Below are 22,307 nucleotides of genomic sequence, written 5' to 3' on the forward strand. Positions count from 1 at the left end.
CTTGTGGTGCTGTGGCTGGTAGTGTGGCGGCGTTTTGGCGTCTTGCTGCTAGCCATTGAGTGCTCCACATGCCTGCCTCCCGCCTGGCTCTAGGCTGCTGTGTCTGGTTCTGCTGGGGCTGACAGTGTGCTGGTGTTTTGATTGGGGAGTGCAGGCCGTACTCTGGTGCCTGTGTGCCGCTGTATGCTGCTGACGCATGTCCCCTGTGTCTAGCAGCCGCTCACTGACCTCACTGGGGTCTCCGGCTTGTCCCCCCCACCTGACCCCGGAAGACGCTGCTCAAGTCCGGGTCGCGGGTGCCTGGGCTGCCGCATATGCCGATATCATGGATGTTTATCTAGGGAGCTCACGCTCCTACCTCCTCACTCCCTCACAGCCATGGTCACATATTTATTAACAATATTGGGGTGGGTATACTTAGCAAAGTTTCCATCTTTGCTGATGACACAAAACTGAGCAGGGTAATTAGAACAATAGAGGATATCTCCACGCTTCAGAATGATCTTAATAAACTAGATGAGTGGCCAAAAAATTGGAAAATGAAGTTCAATGTGGATAAATGCAAAGTTATGCATCTTGGGAGACATAACCAGTGTGCTAGTTGTAACCTGAAGGGGGAGGCACTAGGTAATTCAGAACTGGAAAGGATCTAGGAGTCCAAATTGATAACAAACTGGGTTGTAGTTCTCAATGTCATGTCGCAACAAATAAGGCCAACAGGATACTAGCATGTATAAGAAGGAGCAGGGAGACTAGTGACTCAAATGTAATTATGCAACTGTACATAGCATTGGTTGGACCGCATCTAGTATACGGATCACAATTCTGGGCCCACCACTATGCACCATAAAAAGGACATCATAGAACTGGAAAAAAGTCCAAAGAAGAGCAACAAAAGATAATAAAGGGAATGGATAATTTAAGCTGCGTGGACAGATTGAACAAATTGGGATTGATTACGCTAGAGAAGAGATGTTTAAGGAAGGACATGCTTAACATGTACAAATATATAAGGGGCCAATATAAGGAACTATCAGGAGCCTTTTTTTCTGTAAGGAAGGAATCTAGGACACGTGGGCATAAGTTTAGATTAGAGGAAAGAAGATTTCGTTCCCTTAGAAGGAAACAAAAACTTTAAATTGTGGAACTTTCTTCCTGGAGAGGTGGTGTCTGCATACACAATAAATATTATTAAAATAATGTTGGACAAATCTATTGATTAAAAACATCCAAGGGTACAAACAATACTCATAATCTGTTAAAGATATCAGAATACACTACTGTACGTTTATTAAGGGATGAAACTAATAGATCATACACGCAAATCAAGGTTGAACTCAATGGACGCAAGTCTTTATTCAGCCTTTACTACTATGTAACTATACTATAAAATCCAGGCTCCTCTGCTGCTGTATCCCAGAAGACTTTCAGGTTCGTTTAGGTGCCCACAGGTGTGGGGGTGTATGCTGTAGAGCTTCCTGGGCCCCAGGGATCACAACGCTAGCTTCCTGTTATAGGGAGGTCACGGGTGATCTGTGGCGGCAGGCCCATTGTCTGGGTTTCCCAGATGGGTGCCTAAGGAGGCCGGTAGCCAGGTAGAGGAGTCCTGCTTAGCAGGACACTCCACTGTGATCCTGGAGCAAGGGTAGGCACAATCGAGAGTGTGATGTTATTGCATTAGAATGCTTTATGGTTTTAGACACTCCCATACTTATTTATGTATGTATGCATGTATGTATGTACGTATGTATGTGTAAGCCTGATTCTTCAGTGACAGTTCCTAGGACCATACTGGAAAGTGGGTGTAGTTCAGTGTACTGTTTGTTTAGAGAGCGAACATAATAAAGGAGTTCAGCAGTGATTAGTTGTCCTAATGATTGGAATTTCAAGCATATAAACATAAAAACATAACAGAGACAGGAGGATTAGCACTGGGAGCGGCTAAGGGGGAGAGGTGTTACATCCCTTCCAAAACAGTCTGGGTTCCTGGCTACAGCCTGGGTGCCATTAACTACGCTGCTGCGGAACTACATTATGGCACCATTACATGTCACGGACATGCAGCTGAGCTTCCTCCTCCATTGGTGCCTTCCTGTGACCACACCAGAGGATCTGGAGGTGACAGATACATATACAGTAAGCACCACTGGGTTACATTATTCTGTATTACAATTTTATGCACTATATTTTTATGTGTAGATCCGCTATGGCTAAGGGAGGTGCTGCAGCCATGCTTTTTTAACTACAAGACATGTGTGTTAAACTGCTGTGGACAGTTGGATCAGTACACATTGTGTGCAGACTGTAAGTCTTGTCTCAGTGTCGTTCCTAGTAGATTTGAGAATAGTTACACCATGCCTGCTTGTAGTACAGAAGAAGTTTCTGTAGTGCATTGGTTATCATAATCACATCATACGCGTGAGGTCCGCAGTTCAAAATTGGGCAGAAGCAAGCTATTTAGATTGGCAGAAGCAGAACATTATTTCGGTACTTATATGTTAGGTGGGCGCCCACTATCACGCCCACGCTCATACCCCCACTATCCATGTCCACGTGGAGTCGATTTTATATAGTGTGGCGAGCGCAGCGAGCGTAGCGAGGGGACGCGTAAAACTAAGCAAATAGCTTAGTGGGCGCCCGACTAACATATAAGTACCCATTTCTGTGAGACAGTACATGACCGGCCTAGCTGGCCTCTCGTGTTTCTGCTACCACTATTGCTGCTAAGGTGTTGGAGCTTTGGAAGTGGATCTAGAATCTAAGTAGTCCCTTCAAGCTCTGGCTTTCACAGGGTGGGTCCTCTTTTCAGTTTCAGACTAGCTGGTTTCTGTCTACTCAGGACTTTCGGGTTCAAAGTTTGGTCTCTGAAGGTTACTGGTTAAACTTACAGGGCCTGGCCCCAGAATGTTTTCTTACCACTACTTTTCCTAGGGATCCTCTGAGACGGGCACTTTTTGGAGCGGTGGAGTCTCTAATACAGAATGGAGTGATAGTTCTGGTACCCAAAGGGGTATGGACAAGAGGGTTCTAGTCAATCATCTTTTTAGTTCCCAAACCACACAGGTATTTCAGGCCCATTCTTACCCTGAAGTCACTCAACAAGCATTTGTGTGTGGATAATTTGAAGATGGAGTCTCTGTGTTCAGTAATATGAGTATGGGAACGGGAGAGTATCCAGCATCGCTATACCTTCCATATGCCTGGTATAACATGCCCATTGGTTATAGGTGTACTAGTTTATGTGATACTGGCAAGGGAAATGGCATGCAACCTTGGTTTGGGTCCCCTCCACCCACGGTAGGGAAGATGTGTCCATTTTGCATGCTGGTATCTCTGGTTCTAGGTGTCTTCAAGACTACAGACTTGTATCATATTGAAGAGGAGACTCTTGGCTTTCAGGGCTTTCTGGCTAGGGGACCTGGACTCAATTTACAGTATTCACACTGGCTTCGTTGACTGTGAAAATAGCAGTCTTCCAGGTGAGGGAAGAGCTGACCAGCCAGCATTAAGCAACTTCTCATTACTCTAGCTAAACATGGACAATGGGGAGTTGTCTAGTAACCAATATGGCCAATGAGTTGTGGAGGAATGATAATCTGTTCTACTCTAATTTTGTATAGTACAGCATTTGTTACAGTGTCAACAGCTTTGGTATAAAACCATGCTGCTATAGAATTGCTATAGCTTAACCCTATAGATTAATTAAAATGGGCTTAAAGCTTAATATCTCTGGTTTTGGTGGTCCAATCAGCTCAAAACTGGGATCTTATGGAAGGGGGGATGTAAAGCTACCAGAAGATTTGGACCCTCATTTTCTGAGACCCCCCATAAGTCTAACGGCAAATGTCGGAACCCATGTTGGGTCTGAATTAAGGGGCTCATTATTGTCTTTGGCAGTGGTTCCCAAACTTTTTTGTATCCTGGCACCCTGGAGTATCACAATTTTGTTCATGGCACCCCTTACACAAGTGGAACCTACAGTATAGATCCATAAACCGCAGCGACCGGTCTCGACGCGCCGTATGAAGAGAATGGGACACACAAACCTCTCAAAAGCATGCACACCCCATCTTGCGAAAGTACTGTATACTCACTCACTTATCACCGTATCCCACTATAAATAAGTAATGAGACACACATCTACTGTATGCAATAGTATTTTCCAAAAAAAGTGTCTAACATACTGAACAGTACAGTAATGTACATTAAAGTAGTTATTGCACTATTGTGGATTTCGATGGACACTTTATGCACACGCAATCTGGATTATTTCGTTATAGCTTTGCATTAGACATTTGATGCATGCACAGTGGTGATTTTAAAAAGTGACATCTGGTGGATGATTGCTGGTATTGCACTCATTCTGTAGCGTCATACGCCAAGCTGTGCTATTTATTGTGCTTCCATGCGACCAGGCGCACTGTGGCAAGTTGCCAGGCCAAACACCATAGACAGTCTAGATGAGCGTGGCTCCATCTATATTCCTTTTGTATGAAAAGTCCCTGTTATTTCTGCAAATAACTAATGCTACTATTGTGTATGCTCACTTCTGGGGATACACCTGTGCATATACAGTATGTGTTTCTATTATACAGTATCATATATATAAGAATTTTGTTGTGAATTTTCATCTGTGACAAGCAATGAAACAGCACCCCCTGCAGTGGCCTAATAGTCATGAAACTATGACAGATAAAAACTGTTTCTTTAAGCGTAGTATAATTCTTACTTAGTGTCTGATCTATAAGGCAATTTATCTTCTGACAGAATACATACACAAATGCAGACAAGTTGCTGGAAGCTGCAGAGCAGCTGGCTCAGACTGGAGAGTGCGACCCAGAGGAGATTTACAAGGCAGCTAGACACCTGGAGGTCCGGATCCAAGACTTTGTACGGAGAGTGGAGCAGAGGAAGCTACTATTGGACATGTCGGTGTCATTCCACAGCCACACCAAAGAGGTACAGTAACAGCCATTCTGATTGTTACTTACTTGTATTCATAGATGGTTGCTGTAACGTTCCCATCTCTTTTCTGCTTTATCAGGTAACTTATTCATGTTGTATCTGGGTTCCTCCTAACCCTTGATCCCCTTTCTTTTTTATTCCCCTTCTTTGTTGTTTTTGATTGTTTATTTCAATAAAAACTATAATTCAAAAAATATATTTAAAAAATAAAAGAGAACATAGGCCGATAAACCAATATCAAAAGAAATAGCTTTACTGAGTATAAGGAAAAAGCCAAACTGTTAAATATATCTCACCAGTGTTTACTAGGGAGGAGCAGACAGTGTAACCCACAGGTACCATAAATGGGAAATACCAGCTAGAACTTAATGGTACTCTTTACCTAGAAGGGCGCCCGTCGCGGGCATCGCGGGTACATTTATGTATGGCCGCGACGCGATGCCCGCGATTTCCCATTGAAACCCATGTTAAACATGGAAATCGTGTCGGTCGCGTCGCGGCCGGCCATAAATGTACCCGCGATGCCCGTGACGCGATGCTCCCGATTTCCCATAGGAATCAATGTTAAAAGGCGCGATGGACCCGATTTTACTGTTAAATGGCTCAATCCACCCGATTTGGCCATAGGAATCAATGTTAAATGGGCCACAGAGCCCATTAACCCTTAAATGTCCCCCCAAATTTTTAACGCCACCCCACGATCCACGCCAACCCGAAGCGTGGCGAGCGCAGCGAGCCCGCGAGGGGCGGCGGTACGCGTCCTCCGACCTTTTCATGCCCTACTATCCACTAGGGCGTGGTGTGAGAATATAATAGTGTGGCGAGCGCAGCGAGCCACCGCGCCCGAAGAGTGGCGAGCGCAGCGAACCCCGCGAGGGGACGCGGATACCTTCACAGTTATGCGCGTCCCCTCGCGGGCTTCACAGGTGTCCGTGGCGACGCGGACACCTGTGAAGCCCGCGAGGGGACGCGTCTACCTGTGAAGGTATCCGCGTCCGCTCGCCACGCTTCGGGCTCGCCACACTATTATATTCTCACACCACGCCCTAGTGGATAGTAGGGCATGAAAAGGTCGGAGGACGCATACCGCCGCCCCTCGCGGGCTCGCTGCGCTCGCCACGCTTCGGGTTGGCGTGGATCGTGGGGTGGCGTTAAAAATTTGGGGGGACATTTAAGGGTTAATTTGGCCTATTTGGCCCCAAATCGGGTCCATTGAGGCATTTAACAGTAAAATCGCGGTCAATCTGCCGTTTTAACATTGTTCCCTATGGGAAAATCGCGGTGATCGCGGTCATCGCGGGCATCGCGGCCATCCCGATTTACCCGCGATGCCCGCGATGACCGCGATCACCGCGATTTTTACCCCCGACGCCCGCGATTTCAATCGCTGGCGCCCTTCTAGGTAAAGAGTACCAACTTAATATTTAGTTCACGACAGATGACATAAAAAAGCGGCTCAGTATCTGGTAAGGAGCCTAAGGACTGGAGAATAGCAGAGGTAGTATCAATATTCAAAAGGAAAAAGGGATGACCCAGCAAATTATAGACCTGTGGGTTTAACATCAATAGTGGGTAAATTATTTAAGGGAATTTTAAGAGATGTATCCAAAAACATTTAGCGCTCCATGGTATAATCAGTATTAACCAACATGGGCTTGTTAAAAATGGCTTGTGCCAAACAAATTCATTAAGCCTTTATGAGGAATCAGCAACAACCCAGATATATGGATTTTGCTAAGGCTTTTGATACTGTGCCACATAAGAGGTTGATAAATAAATATTTGTAGATGGGTAGGAAACTGGCTGCTGAATTTAGAACAGAGAGTGGTTGTAAACGATGCAATATCAAGTATGATACCAGTACTAAGTGGAGTGCAGGGGTCGGTGCTAGGGCTCCTTTTATTTAACATATTTATTAACGATATTGGAGTAGGTATACTAAGCTTGTTGCTTTGGGTATATCAGAACTGGAAAAGGATCTAGGAGTACAAATTACCGCCCACCGGCATATGACATCAGCCGCTTGCCCAGGAAGCCACCGGGTGGACGTTCGGGCCGTTGCCGAGCAACACCCTGACGCTAAGCCACTGTCAATTACCCCGCGGAGGCTCGAGGCGTTGCTCGGAATCATCCCTGCCGCCTGAAGCACAGTGGGTGCTGTCCGCCACCAGCCCCTGTCCTCCCAACCACTGCAGTGGACAGAGCAGTGTCGGGAAGGAATGGGCAGTGGCTAACAAGTATGGGATGTAGCAAATAGATCATACACACTAACCAAGGTTGAACTCAATGGACACACATATTTATTCGGCCTTAACGACTATTTAATTATATGTAATAACCATCTGTATTACCTCACAATATCAATCAACATTTAATCTATTTTGTGGTGCAGGGAAAATTTTCAGGAATCTGGTGCATATCACAATATTTGGTGAATGGAGATTGTAAAGGTGTTTTTACACTTATTTTTTCTAAAATTTAAAAAAAGACAAGTATGTAATTATGTAAAATATGTAGTCTGTGGCCTCAATCACTGAGCAGCTCCTCTTTGAGACAGAGCATGGAGTATTCTCTTGGTTTTGGAGATGAATATTGTGTATCGATTCGGGGGCAGCGGCGGCTCCCAACCGCCTGCTCCCCCTGCACCAGCGTCTCTGGGTCCGGGCAACCAAGGATGCTGGGGGATGTGGTAGCCGGGCGCCACTTGCCCGGAAATCGGCAATGGCGGTGGTTTTGCGATCGTGCGGCAGTGTTAGTTACGGCAAGGCATTGTTTTAGTTCTAATTTAATTTTTCAGTTAGATCCTCTAGTTAGTTTTCCTTTTGCCTGTTACAGTACGTTAGTATCGCTGGTACTGTACCTTGTCACTCATAAGACATGGTGGCACCGGAGTAAAGGCATACTTAATTTGCCCCAACAAATGTGGCTATTATGTTGCAATGCCAATTTAAGACATGAATGGCATCACCATTTCTACTATTGTAGACCAATTTCTGCACTATTTATTGGTCTCCGTAAGCCAACCAGTTATGACCACAAAAACTCTGGCTGTTACAAATCTTACTACAAAATGTTTATTTACATAGCCTAAAAGAATATATGTATATGGACATCTCTCCTTTCACCTTTTTTGTGTGTGAAAAATACTGAGACATCACATTTCTGATAAACATATACTTTCTTTCTATTGAACTACCTAGTTCCCAGAACAAAAACAGGGTACAGGGCAAATTATGTACTGTATGTGGGTTATTTATAAAGTGATCACTCAGGGGCAGACACTTTATATTTTAAAATATTGTTCCATTTATTTAGCTAAATTAAGTCTCAGCACACATAATTGAGATGGAATAATTAGAACATTAATTATTTTGTTCTTTTAATGAGTTTTTGATGGCAAACATGGGCAGAGGACATTTGACGGTCACTGAATTGGCATATTGTGAGAAAGGAAGAAAAGTTAACTGTAAAGCCCCATACACTAGAGCGCAGGCTTTTCCAACTGGTGTGCCGCAGCACACTAGTGTGTAGTGACCAGTTATTAGATGTACCCCTTCCTTGGCTGCGGCTGTAGTAACATGCGTGTGTGGGCAGCGCGACTGTGTGTGCACGTGGCATAGTCCTGTGTAGCTGACGCTCAACCTGTGCGTAGCAGGCACCAGGCGTGGCTCGGTGCTTGCGCGTAAGGCCGCATTACTACATCATATGCTGATAGGTATTATACACTGAAGTGCCATAAGTCATGGAATTCAATGTTTCATCATTTTCAGATGTCACAGGAAAGTCCTTTGGAGAAATGTTAACTAATACCGCTTTGATAGCTTCCCACAGCTCCATGATATTTGTTGGAGTGGGACCTTGAATGTGAATGGACCAGTCCACCACATCCCATAAATGCTTGATTGGGTTCATTTTGGGCAAATCCATAGCCACACCATTCGTCAGAACTCTACAGAATGCTCCTCGAACCAGTTTGGGACAACTTGGGTTCAATGACACAGTGACCACTCTTGCTTGAATATTTTATCTTGTAGGGATACATAAAGTCCTTGAAGGAGAATTACTGGTTATTGATGTGTTTTGACAGACCAGTGGTCTCAGCCCGTGCCAAGTAAATGCACTTAACACCATTATGGAACCACCACCAGCCTGCTTGTTGCTTTGTGGACAACTAGGGTTTATTGCCTCATTGGATTTGAGTCTTTTTAAACACCTGTGGTCAGCCATTGAGCTGTCCACCGTGGGTGCTAATGCCTTTTTATGAGGTATCCTGGTACACACGTGATCCCATAGATCAAGAAATCTTGAAAGCCTGCACATCTTCAGGAATGGAATCTACTGTTACTCAGTAACTCACTATAATTCTCTGTTCAAACTTTGATAATTGCCTTGCCATGAGCAGCCTAGCCGATGTTCAGACTAAAATATCAGATTACAACTAATGCAGTTCAGTCTTTTTCCAAGATGTCCCATACTACTATCCCATGACTTTTTGCACTTAAATGTACATAAAAGATAAATCATAGATAGTGATGATCCCCAGTAACCTGCTATCCATTCTGTAAAAATAAAAACTATCCCTCATTCTGTAATCACAGCTTTCTATCCTGTAAATACATATACACTGAGTGTATGAACAGCCACAAATGGACAACAGGAAGAGAAATACTACTGGTCCCCTCAAAAAAGGGGGGAAGGGTGGGCGCCTACACTTGGGGTGCTGGGCCAGCTGCTCACACAAAGGGAAGGTCAGTTCCCAATCAAGTTATAGAAAAGAAAAAAAAAAGGGGGTGGAGCTCTTGTACAGTATTGCTTTAAATTAATTAGTGATCTAAAAATTAGGGTATAATATTGAAGAGTGATCAATTGGGTTTACAATGATAACAACATTTATTTAAATAAATGAAAAATACAATTGATACTATTTAAACATTAGGGGTGATGTGACATATAAAATAGAATCAATATAGTTCTAATGAGTATTTAAAAACAATGGATGGCAGTGGGAAAGAAACATAAGTTAAAAATAAGTATCAATATACTTAATGCAGTTTGCACTGGGTTTGTTGAAGAAAGCAAGCCATAGAGAGCTGGGGCTGCTAGGGACTGTCTGGGACCTGCTAATACAGACACAAGCACTGAGGTCATCTGCAGAGGCCAGACACAAGGTGACCGCAGCCACGGGTGAGAGACGCAGCTGTCCCAGACTGACATCACACTTCTGGAAGTAAGGTCACCCTTTCTGGTCTGGCATCTAACAGTGGGTTGTAGGGACTTCCGCTTCCGGCATGAAGGAGTGAGCAGGGTCTCCTTGCCGCTCCATGTCCAGCTATAGCTCATCACAATTTTCAAGCTGTTGACTCACAGCAGAAACCGCTTAAGATCTCCCCGCAGGCCCCCCAAGATGATGGACAAGTTCTTGGGCACTATGTCAGCCTCTAAAGCCGCTCCCCAGCCGCAGCGCCAGGGACAGGAGAAGAGGTGCAATGATCACAATATGGCGCCCTCGGGCGCGGACGCAGCAGGCACCATAGCTTCAAAGAAACCAATTCCTGACAAGATAAGTTAAGATAAGATAATAGTTTATTGTCATTGTCACACAATATGAAACTGAACAACAACAAAATTAAATTCTAGGACACAAAAAGAAACAATTAACAATTTTGATTAAAATCATTAATTGCCATAGGGAAAAAAACTATTGCTCATATGCGATGTTCTTGACTTGGCACACCTTAACCATTTTTTAGATGGTAAAAACCAGAAGATATGATTATACGGATGGTGACAATCATGGATAATGCTATCTCTTTTCCGCCGACAATTTCTAACAAAAGATATCTTCCATAGAGGACAGATCACAGCAATAATGGCCTCTGCAGTGTGAATCACCCTCTCCACTTTCTTTAGATCTTTTTTTTGTGCTGTTACCATACCACACTACAATACAATATGATAGGATGATTTCAATTATGCCTTTGTAGAACCTAACCAAATTTTCCTGAGAAAATCTCGCCGCTCTTAGCTTCCTCAGGAAAAATAAACGTTGGTGAGCCTTCTTAACCAACTTAGTAATATTTACCGACCACAATAGGTCCTGTGAAATTATTACCTCTAATAAATTAAATTCCTTGACCCTCTCTACTTCCAAGTTATCAATCTGTAGGGGCACTAAGTCAGTTTTCCTCCCTTGTCTGAAATCAAAATAATTTCCTTGGTCTTTGTCAAGTATAAATTATTGCTATTACTCCACTCTACTAAGGTACTAACTTCATCTCTATATGCCCTCTCATCTCCATCCAAGATGAGTCCTACTACTGTGGTATCGTCGGTGAACTTTATTATTAGATTCGTATCCGCCTGCGGATAACAATCATAAGTAAAAAGGGAAAATAAAAGCGGACTCAGAACACACCCCTGTGGAGTGCCTGTACTAATCCTAATAACAGAGGACACAAAATCTCCTAGCTTAATTTGTTGAGGCCTATTAACCAAGAAATCTAAAATCCAATTGCACAACATCACAGATAACCCTAAACCGCGTAGTTTATTTACTAGTATATTAGGGAGGATTGTATTAAACGCAGAACTGTAATCTATAAAGAGCAGTCTTACGTAAGCATTATCTAAATGGGAAAGTGAGGAATGGACCACAGACAGAAATGCATCCTCTGTTGATCTTTTTGGTTTATGAGCAAATTGGTTTTTATCAAAACCAGCCGGCAAATGGCTTTTTATATGTACCACAATTAACCTCTCAAAGCATTTCATAATGAGGGGGGTCAGGGCAATTGGGCGAAAGTCATTCAAGCTTTCTATTTTCGTTTTCTTTGGAATAGGGACCACTAGGGTGGATTTGAACTCTTCCGGAACAATACCGGTGTTAAGAGACAAATTCCAACCGGACCGGCTGCTTTTCTCGGATTTACCCCTGACAAACCCTTCCTAACCTCATGTTCAGAGAGAACAAATATTGGTTCATCCTCTATTGGGGGGAGTTTACAAGCGTTGGTCCTATTATCCCTTTCAAATCTGGCATAGAAATTACTTAAATCATCTACCAAGGATGCCTCAGCTCCTTCATGCAGGGGACTACTTTCTTTATAGTTAGTTAAACTATGAATTCCCCTCCACATACTTCTAGAGTCATGGTCATTTTTGAACTGACGTTCAATTTATTCTGAATATTCCTTTTTGGCTTTGCAAATCCCCTTCCTTAAAAGAATTCTAGCCTCACAATATACCGTCAAATCTCCGCCCTTAAAAGCCTGATCCCTGCTTCGCAACAAGGATCTCACCTCCCCATTAAACCACGGCTTATCATTAGGACGTTGTTTAAAACATTTCTGCACAGTAACATTACCAATGCACCAATTAATATAAGACAAAACAGTAGAAGCCAGAGAGTCCACATCCACCCCAGAATCATAGGTGTAAGCCTGGATGAACAGGTTCCAATCAGTAATGTCCAAACAATCCTGTAATACCTCCAAGGCTCCAGTTGGCCAAGTACAGACTGTTTTCTTCACAGGCTTAACGCGCTTAGCGACAGTCTTATATTTCGGGGCAAAAAATAAGGATACATGATCCGAAAGACCTATGTGGGAACGCACCACAACTTTATAAGCATCCTTAATATTGCAGTATAGCTGATCCAGAGTATTTCCCCCTGTGTGGGGACAAATACAGATTTATATAATTTGGGCATACTTGCCGACTCTCCCGCAATTTGCGGGAGCCTCCCGCTTTAGACACCATTCTCCCGGTCCCCCGCAAAGCCCCCTCACTCCCCCGGAATTTCAAAGCTGAGCTTTAAAAAACGGACTGCGCATGCGCTAGTCCGGCGCGTTGTGGGCGGAGCTTGGAAGTACTACGCAATGTCAGCGTGTGAGCCGCATGTGAGAGCCTGCTAGCTGTCAGCAAGCTGGGAGACTCCGAGCAGCAGTGAGTGAAGCCCGCCCCTTTGGCCTCTTCCCCTCTGCCTCATCTGAGAGCTGCTGCTGCTGCATGCTGGAGACACAGAGGAGGAGGGGGAGAGACGGGGACCAGCATAGAAGGCATCTGGTGTGGAAACTGACAGACCTGCCAGCTGGGAGCTCGGAGGAGAGGCTGGGGGAGGAGCTGGAGTGCTCCGTTCCCAGGTTAGTAGTAGTACATGTTGTTGTTCTGCCACAGAAGCTCCATGCTGGCTGGTCCTGTGTGTAGGCAGCTATGTCATGTGATCTGTTTGTTTTTTTGTGTTTTTTTAGCTTGGCACTGACTTTAATGTGTGTATGTAGGTGACCTATGAGTGTATCTATTAAACCTGGCACTTTGTGTGTATGTGTGTGTCATTGTGTGTGAATACACTGGCACTGTGTGTATAGCCCAACACTGTTGTGTGTGTGTGTGTGTGTGTGTGTGTGTGTGTGCGCGCGCGTTTACTGGCAGTGATCCCTGTGAATTTAAGGCTGGCACTGAGCATTTGTTCATATATGTAGGTAGGATCCCTGTTTGTGTGTGTGTGTGTGTGTGTGTGTGTGTGTGTGTGTGGGGTGGGGAGGGGGGTGATGGTAAGGTAGTGACCCCTGTGTGTGTGGGGGCCGGTAGTGACCTGTGTGTGTTGGCCGCTAGTGACCCCTCTGTGTGTGTGTGTGTGTTGGGGGGGGGTGGGGGGGGGAAGGTAGTGACCCCAGTGTGTGTGTGTGTAGGCTGGCGGTGACCCGTGTGTGTGTGTGTGTGTGTGTAGGCAGGTAGTGACCCCTTTGTGTGTGTGTAGGCGTGTAGTGACCCCTGTGTGTGTGAGTGTGTGTAGGCAGGTAGTGACCCCTGTGTGTGTGTGTGGCTGTGTGTGTAAGCCGATAGTGACCCGTGTGTGTGTATATGCAGGGACTGGTAGTGACCCCTGTGTGTGTGTGTAGGCTGGTAGTGACCCCTGTGTGTGTGTGTGTGTAGGCTGGTAGTGACCCCTGTGTGTGTGTGTAGGCAGGTAATGACCCCTGTGTTTGTTTAGGCTGATAGTAGGTTGCCGACACTCCCGGATTTTGCAGGAGGCTCCCATTTTAGGCGACATTCCCCCGATTCCCTGCAAAGCCCTCCCAATACCCCTGAATACTCAATTCCCACCTAAAAATCCAAACTGCACAGTGCGAGTCTGTCCGCAATGGGGACATGATCATGCCTAATAGGCCACGCCCACTTTGCTGTGGACCCCCCCCCCCATTCTGGGTCGGCCGCGCCTCTGGCGCGGCAGGTCACAATGTCAACCATACACAAGTTGGGAGGTATGGAATCTCCCTGAAATCAGTTTCAAAAAGTAGGCAAGTATGAATTTGGGTAGCACACTTTTTAAATTTGCTTTGTTGAAATCACCCGCTATAAGAAACAAACCCTCAGGGTAATTTGTTTGTTGTTTTGCAACAGCAGTATGCACAATCTCCAGCGCAAATTTAGTGTCCATCTGGGGCGGAATGTAAACTGCCATTACAATAACAGCAGTAAATTCACGTGGCAGATAGAATGGCCGGCATTTCACCATTAAAAATTCCACATCTGGTGAACAACACTTGTCCAGAATGGAAGCATTAGTGCAATATTTGTTGTCAATATAAATGCACAAACCACCACCCCTGGTTTTTCCTGCAGCAGAAGTTCTATCAGCTCTAAACAGGGTTCTATCCGGGAACAAAACCTCATTATCAGGAATACTATTGTTCAACCAGCTTTCAGTAAAGATGGACACTGAACAGGACTTTAACAGGCTACAGCTGTTAATGCTAAGCAGCAGTTCATCCATTTCATTAGTCAGGGAATGGACATTTGCAAGGAAAATACTCGGTAATGGGGGCCCGAATGGAGCAGATTTCAAGCCTTCAAGCACCCCTGCCCTCTTATGCTGGGTACACACCAGGACGACTAGGGCCCGATCCCCACAATCTAGATCCAATTCCGATCAATTGGATGTAGATTGTGTGCTGATTGGGCCCTTTTCTGACCTGGTGTGGACCGATACCGATCCGATGCGCGGTCCCGCGGGTCGGTCGTTATTGAGATCCTACCTGCTGCAGGTAGGATCTCAATGACGACCATACAGCGGGGTGCGGGTCACCATCGGATCGGACCCGCTCACGGTGCACATCGTGAGCGGGTCGTGCCCCCCCCCGCGTCATCGTGAGCGGGTCGGACGAGACACTGACGACCCGCTCACGATGTGCATCGTGAGCGGGTCGTCCTGGTGTGTACCCCGCATAACCCTGCTTTTGTTTTCTGTCCCTGTGGGGATTTAATTTAAACTGCTGCCGCTGCCTGTGCCTTCCTTCCTTCCTGCCTTCCTTCCTCCCCCAGGCTGAACAATCTCCTCAAACAGTCCTGAACCTTATATTACAGCTTCCATTCCTCTCTATTTCTGGCCCACTTTCCCTTTATTTGCCACATCTCTTTCATGTTCCACCACACTCAGATACACAGATACCCCTTGTATATAGATGAATGTAACAGTTGGGAGTCAATCATGTTGTTCCTTTTCCCCTTCTCCCCCCCCCCCTTCCATTCCCTCTGCATAGGATCTCTCGCATTATCATGCTCTGAACATTATGTATATATATTTATTAGTTCATCTTTAGCACCCCCCAAAAAAAGAAAAATGGGTACTTATGTAATATCTGGACTCCCGTTTTTCTTATGAGACCGCGTCCCCTCGCCACGCTTCGGACACGGTGGGTCGCCACACTATATAAAATCAACTCCATGCGTAGTTGGATAGTAGTGGTATGAAAAAATGGGGTGCATTTAACATGGGAGTCCAGATAATACATAAGTACCGAAAAATGCATTTAATCATGTATTATTCATCATAGAAAGGCTCTTTCTGTTATATGTTATGATCTGTACCTTAGAAAAAGAAAAATGCACTCAATTATGTACTATCCATTATAGAAAGCTATCTTTTGTCCTATGTTCATATAAAGTATATACCATCTACTGTTCTATATAGTAGCCTTGAGCTTTATTAGAAACCCGTTACAAAATGCCATTGCTAAATGTCCAAATTGACCTTTAATTGATCTCTCTGTATATAATTATTCCACCTATGTCTATGTATATATATACCCCAAAAAAAGGAATCTCAGGTATAAATTTACTACCACATGATATATTGTATGCCACTTTTATAAACATGAGACGGTACCCACGAAGATACACTCCAACAAAGTTGATCCGGAACGGTATCCTAGCAACAGCAACGCTAGAGAGCCGTCACTATTCTATTACTTGCATAGAGTAAGTCACATGCCCTGCGCAATGACGTTCAGTGCCCGGCTGTCTGCAGAATATGGAACAGACGGGCAGACTTCCGGCTACACGCTCCTGTTACCTAACAGCGTGAGTCACGTGCCCGGATCATGTGAGACCCTACATCTGTCCGGACGGACTGTCGCATAGCAACAGAGACGCCGGAAGTGTCTCACACAGGATATGACCACTCTAAACTAAGGGTTCCTAAGGCAACGGAGACCAAACAGAACAGCGCACAGCTGTAAGTAATTATGAACAAACACCCACACATGTTCAAATTGAGCTATGGTCCCGCTGCCCACAGGCCCAAATGTAATTTATTGTTGTCATTTCCAGCATTAAGTTTTATGAAATGATAAAGTTATGGGTACTTGTGAGTTATCTGGGCGTCCGATTTTTTGATTGTATGCCTTAAGTTAAGGCATACAATCAGATGCGATGCGATGCGATATCGCATCGCATCGCATGCGACCATCGGATGCGATGACCCGATTTTTCCATAGGAATCAATGTTAAAATGGACTGAGTCCATTTTAACATGGAATTCAATGGGAAAAAGGGGTCCTTTTTATACCCCTACTATCCAAGTGGGCATGGAGTTGGATATAAACCTGTGGCGAGCGTAGCGAGCCACCGAGCCCGAAGCGTGGCGAGCGAACGGTATTCCGTGTCCCCTCGCGGGGCTCGCTACGCTCGCCACGCTTCGGGCTCGGTGGCTCGCTACGCTCGCCACAGGTTTATATCCAACTCCATGCCCACTTGGATAGTAGGGGTATGAAAAGGACCCCTTTTTCCCATTGAATTCCATGTTAAAATGGACTCAGTCCATTTTAACATTGATTCCTACGGAAAAATCGGGTCATCGCATCGCATCGCATCGCATCCGATGGTCGCATGCGATGCGATGCGATGTCCCGATCCGACCCGATTTAAAAATCGGACGCCCGGATAACTCACAAGTACCAAGTTATGTATTGCAGGTTTTACCTCCTGTTCAAATGTTTATTTTTTATGTGATTTTAATGTGAATAATTGCACCACAGCTGTGACTAATGAGTCATGTGACCCATACTATGGGGTATATAAGATCAACACGGACAGACCCGGCTACCCACCTTTGATAAAGCCACCAGGAGTGGCGAAATGCGTCAGAAGCTACTGGGGAACCCCTCTCTCCCCCACATTTTGCCTACAAACCTTTGGATTGCAGCCCGAACCATCCCCTGGATTTACAAATACCACCCAAGGACATTGTCTTCTTGTGCCTCCATCAAGGACAAGCATTTGGTAATTTACCATCCATTCACATCCTTGGAGCATCCGAGCACGTTGCCATCTCTCCACCGTCGGTAATTTGTGCCAACTTGGGCCGACCAGTGGACACTCGGACGAGGACATCCCTATTTCCATCAAGGGTGGTAACTATTATTCATACAATTCTATCCAGGGGAACATAGGAACGGACTCTCCAGCAATTACTTCATTTGAAGGGGGATCCCCATACCGTATACCCATTCACTATCTATCAATTGTGCAATATTTCTACCCCAATTTTAACACATGTATTTTTTATGAATTGTTTTTTTATTATATATTTTCTATTGTCATTAATAAATTTGTCATATCGATTCTCAATACTAGTGCGCTGTTCACTTTTTTCTTTAACCATTGAACACTCTCCTCCTCTGCATCCGGCGCTGGGCTCCAGCCTCTGCCTCCTCTGATGACCTCACTGGCCGCGTCAGTCTGGTGCGCTCCCGACATCCAGCCGCCCGACCCAGAACTCGCGGCACCGCTGCCCGGGTACTCATAGCTGGCTCCTCTGAACACCAGGAGCTCAGACCTGGCATATTGTATGCGTCCTGCCGCCTCAACCAGAAGCATTGCGGCCGTCAGGAGCACCAAGTAAGCACTGATTCTCCCTTCTCTTTGTGATCCCAGAGCCGCAGCACCATAGCGCGCCGCCATCTAGTTCAAGTCCCAACCTGGTTTGTGACTTCTCCTGTCAGTTCAGCTCTGCTCCATGCTGCAAGAAACAAATCGCAGGACTTAACAGGTACCTCTGATAGTACCACCCTTGGCTCACTTATTTATGCAGATTTATTGTCTGCAATTCATGCGGTGATCTCCCCATTGCTTCAGAAAGCAGTCACAGACATTACTGAGCAAATTGCTTCTGTCATTCTAGCTGAAAGGGAAGCTGATTCCCACATAAGTGACAATGCTGACAGCATAGTTACTCTGCAGACCACTGTGCACACATTACAACAAGACAACAAAAAGCTTAATGAAGCCCTTGAAAATTTCCAAAACTGAGAAACGCAGGACTGCCCGAGTCCTTAAAGGGCCAAGCTTTGGAGCACTTCGCTCGTAATACTTTACCTAAGTTGCTGCATATTGAGTCTGGCTGCGCGGATATTGTTATAGAGTGCATACATAGACTGGGGCAAGACCAAAATCGAACACAGGAGAGGCCCAGAGTGGTCATAATGAGGGTCCTAAACTACCTTCATAAACAAGTTATATGGAATGCATCCCGCAAAATAAACCCCACTTTTGGGGAAAATAACAACATTCGGGTATTCCAAGACTTTTCACTGGAGGTCGCTAAAGCTAGACGATCCTTCAATGCTGTGTGCACCGCTTTAACGAAGGAGAAACGCAAATTCTATGTGATGTACCCTGCTCGGCTTCGGGTATTCACAGCTACTGGTTTCAAGGACTTTGATACCCCTAAAGAAGCTGAGGTTTTCCTTGCAAGATCCTCACCTAACTATACTTCTGAGGATATATCTGACCCTGTCCCTCCGTGAAGAGGAATGTTATTTGTTACATATATTATCGATAGAGTTTAGTGTTCGCATATAATAATAAGTGTCTTGAAATGGAATCGGTACATCTGTCAGACCACACTTAGGTCTACAGTCATTAGGTCGACCCCACTAGGTCGACTGGCAGGAAGGTCGACCTGACTTAAGGTCGACATGGGCCAAGGTCGACATGACTTAAGGTTGAATTTGCATAAAGGTCGACATGAGGAAGGTCGACTGGTCATAAGGTCGACATGGGTTTTTCACTGTTTTTTTACCCGAATGTCGACATGGACACAGTTGGCAATGAGAATCGGACCCTCGCATTGCTCGCTTCGCTCGCAATGCTTCGGGCACGGTGGCTCGCTTCGCTCGCCACAGCTTTAATAACCTCCTCCACGCCCTAGTGGATGGTAGGGCATGAAATACCGCCTGTCGGCACATGTCGGCTCAAAAAACAGTGAAAACCCCATGTCGACCTTATGACCAGTCGACCTTCCTCATGTCGACCTTTATGCAAATTCGACCTTAAGTCATGTCGACCTTAAATCAGGTCGACCTTCCTGCCAGTCGACCTAGTGGGGTCGACCTAATGACTGTAGACCTAAGTTCATTCTAATAGATGACCGCTTCCCCTTGAAATCTCCGTTCTACATCTGCTGTGGGTCACATGCTCTAGTAGTATAAATGTTTAAGGTTTGTTGAGCTGTATGTGTGACGGAGCCTTGCCGGTTTGTTTAACAGTTATTAGAATATAATAATTAATGCTAATTAGCTGAGATAACAGTAAACTGTCTCAGGTCCAATTAGCGGAAGTCCAGAGAATTAATTTGTAGCTGCTATATGTTAATCTTCTTTTCTTGTGTTTTGTCGTCTCCCCCTCCCTTCATGTTCTTGCAATATGATCAGTTGTCTGAAATGTACTGTACTTACCTTATTACATGTGTTTATGTGAAGGCTCTTTGAATGTCAGGGGCATACATACTCCAGCAAAACGCCGTAAATTATTGGTGTACCTTAGCAAACAGAAAGTAGACATAGCCTGTCTACAAGAGACACATCTGATGTCTCAGGAAGTAAAAAAAAATGAATATGCTTGGCTGGGTAGTTTTAGGCTCAGCATCGCTTAATGCGAAATCTTGTGGAGTTATTACCCTGGTGAAGTAGAGTTTGAACATACAGTACAGACCGAATCAGAGATGTCACATCCACCATGGCTCTCACCCAAGTCCCCTGTGCTGTGCCCAGCCCAGGGGCGGGCTGGGCCGGGGGGCAGGGTGCCATGTGCCCCCCGGGCCGCTCAATCTAATGTGTGTGGGCCGCCCGTTTGTTTCTGAGGCTGCTGCTGCAGCCACGGCTAACCAGTTTCCGAATGGTCTTCGGAAACATGGCCGCCGGCCTCCTGCACTGAGGACGTCTAGTGCAGGAGGCCGCTACAGAGAGTGGCTGTGGACTCTCTGAGGAGCTCAGACCTCTGTGGCTGCCAGCAGCTGCTGCGCCTGTATCACACTGCATTACAGGCAGCAGCGTGGACAGCACAGAGGATCCCTCCCTGCTCCTGCTCAGCGTCCCTGTAGGGATCGAAAAGGGGGCGGGGCTAACGTCCGGAGGGGGCGGAGCTACACGACTGTGAAGGAGATGATGAGCTACCAGCCTGAAGTGCCCTGAACCAGGTATGTAAAATGTGAGTGTACTTTAACTGGTGTGGGCATGTGTACAAGCAGCGCAACTTGTGTCGGCAAGTGGTGTGGGCATGTGTACAAGCAGCGCTACTAGTGTCGGCAATTGGTGTGGACATATGTACAGGCAGCGTTACTAGTGTCGGCAACTGGTGTGGGCATGTGTACAAGCAGCGCTACTAGTGTCGGCAACTGGTGTGGACATATGTACAGGCAGCGTTACTAGTGTCGGCAACTGGTGTGGGCATGTGTACAAGCAGCGCTACTAGTGTCGGCAACTGGTGTGGGCATGTGTACAAGCAGCGCTACTAGTGTCGGCAACTGGTGTGGGCATTTGTACAAGCAGCGCTACTAGTGTAGGCAACTGGTGTGGACATATGTACAAGCAGCTTTACTAGTGTCGGCAACTGGTGTGGGTGTTACGTTTAAGCAGTGCTACTACTGTCAGCAACTGATGTGGACATTATGTACAGTATAAGTTGCGCTGCTGCTGTCGGTAACTGTGTGCGATATATATATATATATATATATATATATATAGAAATCCAGGGTGTCCGGCACAGCCTCCTTCAGCTCAATTGCATGGGTGCCCGCAAAAAGGAAGTAGATAGGCTTGTGTAAAGGATGCAGCACACCATTCACGAAAACAAGTACTATTTAATGGCACAAAGGGCAACGTTTCAATGCCTATGTCGGCATTTTCATCAGGCTTATCAATAAGCCTGATGAAAATGCCGACATAGGCATTGAAACGTTGCCCTTTGTGCCATTAAATAGTACTTGTTTTCGTGAATGGTGTGCCGCATCCTTTACACAAGCCTATATATATATATATATATATATATATATATATATATATACACAGCGCTACTACTGTCGGTAACCCTGGGCCATTATGTAGTCATATGCAGGTGTACTCGGAGCATTGCGTGGAGCATAATGTGTGTCGTAATATCATATGGGCATTATGGTGTGCGGCATATTGTGTAAGGGGCATTACGCTGTGTGGCATAATACATAATGGGCATTACTGTGTGTGGTATAATGTGTTATGGGCATTACGATGTTATTAGTACTTTTATAGGGCCACGCCTCTTCCCCATGAAGTATCGCTCCTACATTTTGCCGCGCGCCTTCGGCGCGCACTCTCCTATTTCAGGTGTGGTTGTGGGGCAAGCACCAATTTCCTTTCTGGCACAGGGTACCAAAGTGGCTAGTAATGCCACTGGTTCTGGCATAACTAGCCAGGGGGAGCATCCTGTGGGGCTCCTGATATTATACAGGGGAGCAGCCTGTGGTGTCCTATTATTGTTTTTTTTTTTATTAATACATATACGAAAAACCTCCATTTAACGATACGCTGTTACTTATGGGCCGGTGCTCCGGACTTGCCCCCCAGGCTAAAAGTTGCCAGCCAGCCCCTGGCCCAGCCCTAGGTCCTCTAACAGCATGTCTAATACCATGGCGCTCACCTCCGCTCGTGTTCCTGGTCCTGGTGGGGTACATGTGCCCGTGCTGTCACAGTGTGGTGACAGTGGTGCTGTGTGCTCCGATGCCATGCTGGGCATGAGCGGCATGA

General features: G+C 45.6%; 1 protein-coding gene across 9 annotated transcripts in view; it reads left to right on the forward strand.

Moving 5' to 3' along the window:
• Window positions 1-22,307, forward strand: part of KALRN (kalirin RhoGEF kinase) — an 856,470-nt gene that overhangs the window by 376,553 nt on the left and 457,610 nt on the right. For all 9 annotated transcript variants that reach the window (XR_014450786.1, XM_083153542.1, XM_083153544.1 and 6 more), the window contains one exon: window positions 4,768-4,959. Coding sequence is in view for 8 of the 9 variants with exons in the window: in XM_083153542.1 (XP_083009668.1) it covers window positions 4,768-4,959 (192 nt within the window). In the remaining variant the exon portion in view is untranslated. The remainder of the gene's footprint in view (window positions 1-4,767; window positions 4,960-22,307) is intronic.

This window comes from Crinia signifera, chromosome 7 (assembly GCF_055691185.1).
Source record: "Crinia signifera chromosome 7, ASM5569118v1, whole genome shotgun sequence".
Taxonomy (NCBI): Eukaryota; Metazoa; Chordata; class Amphibia; order Anura; family Myobatrachidae; genus Crinia; species Crinia signifera.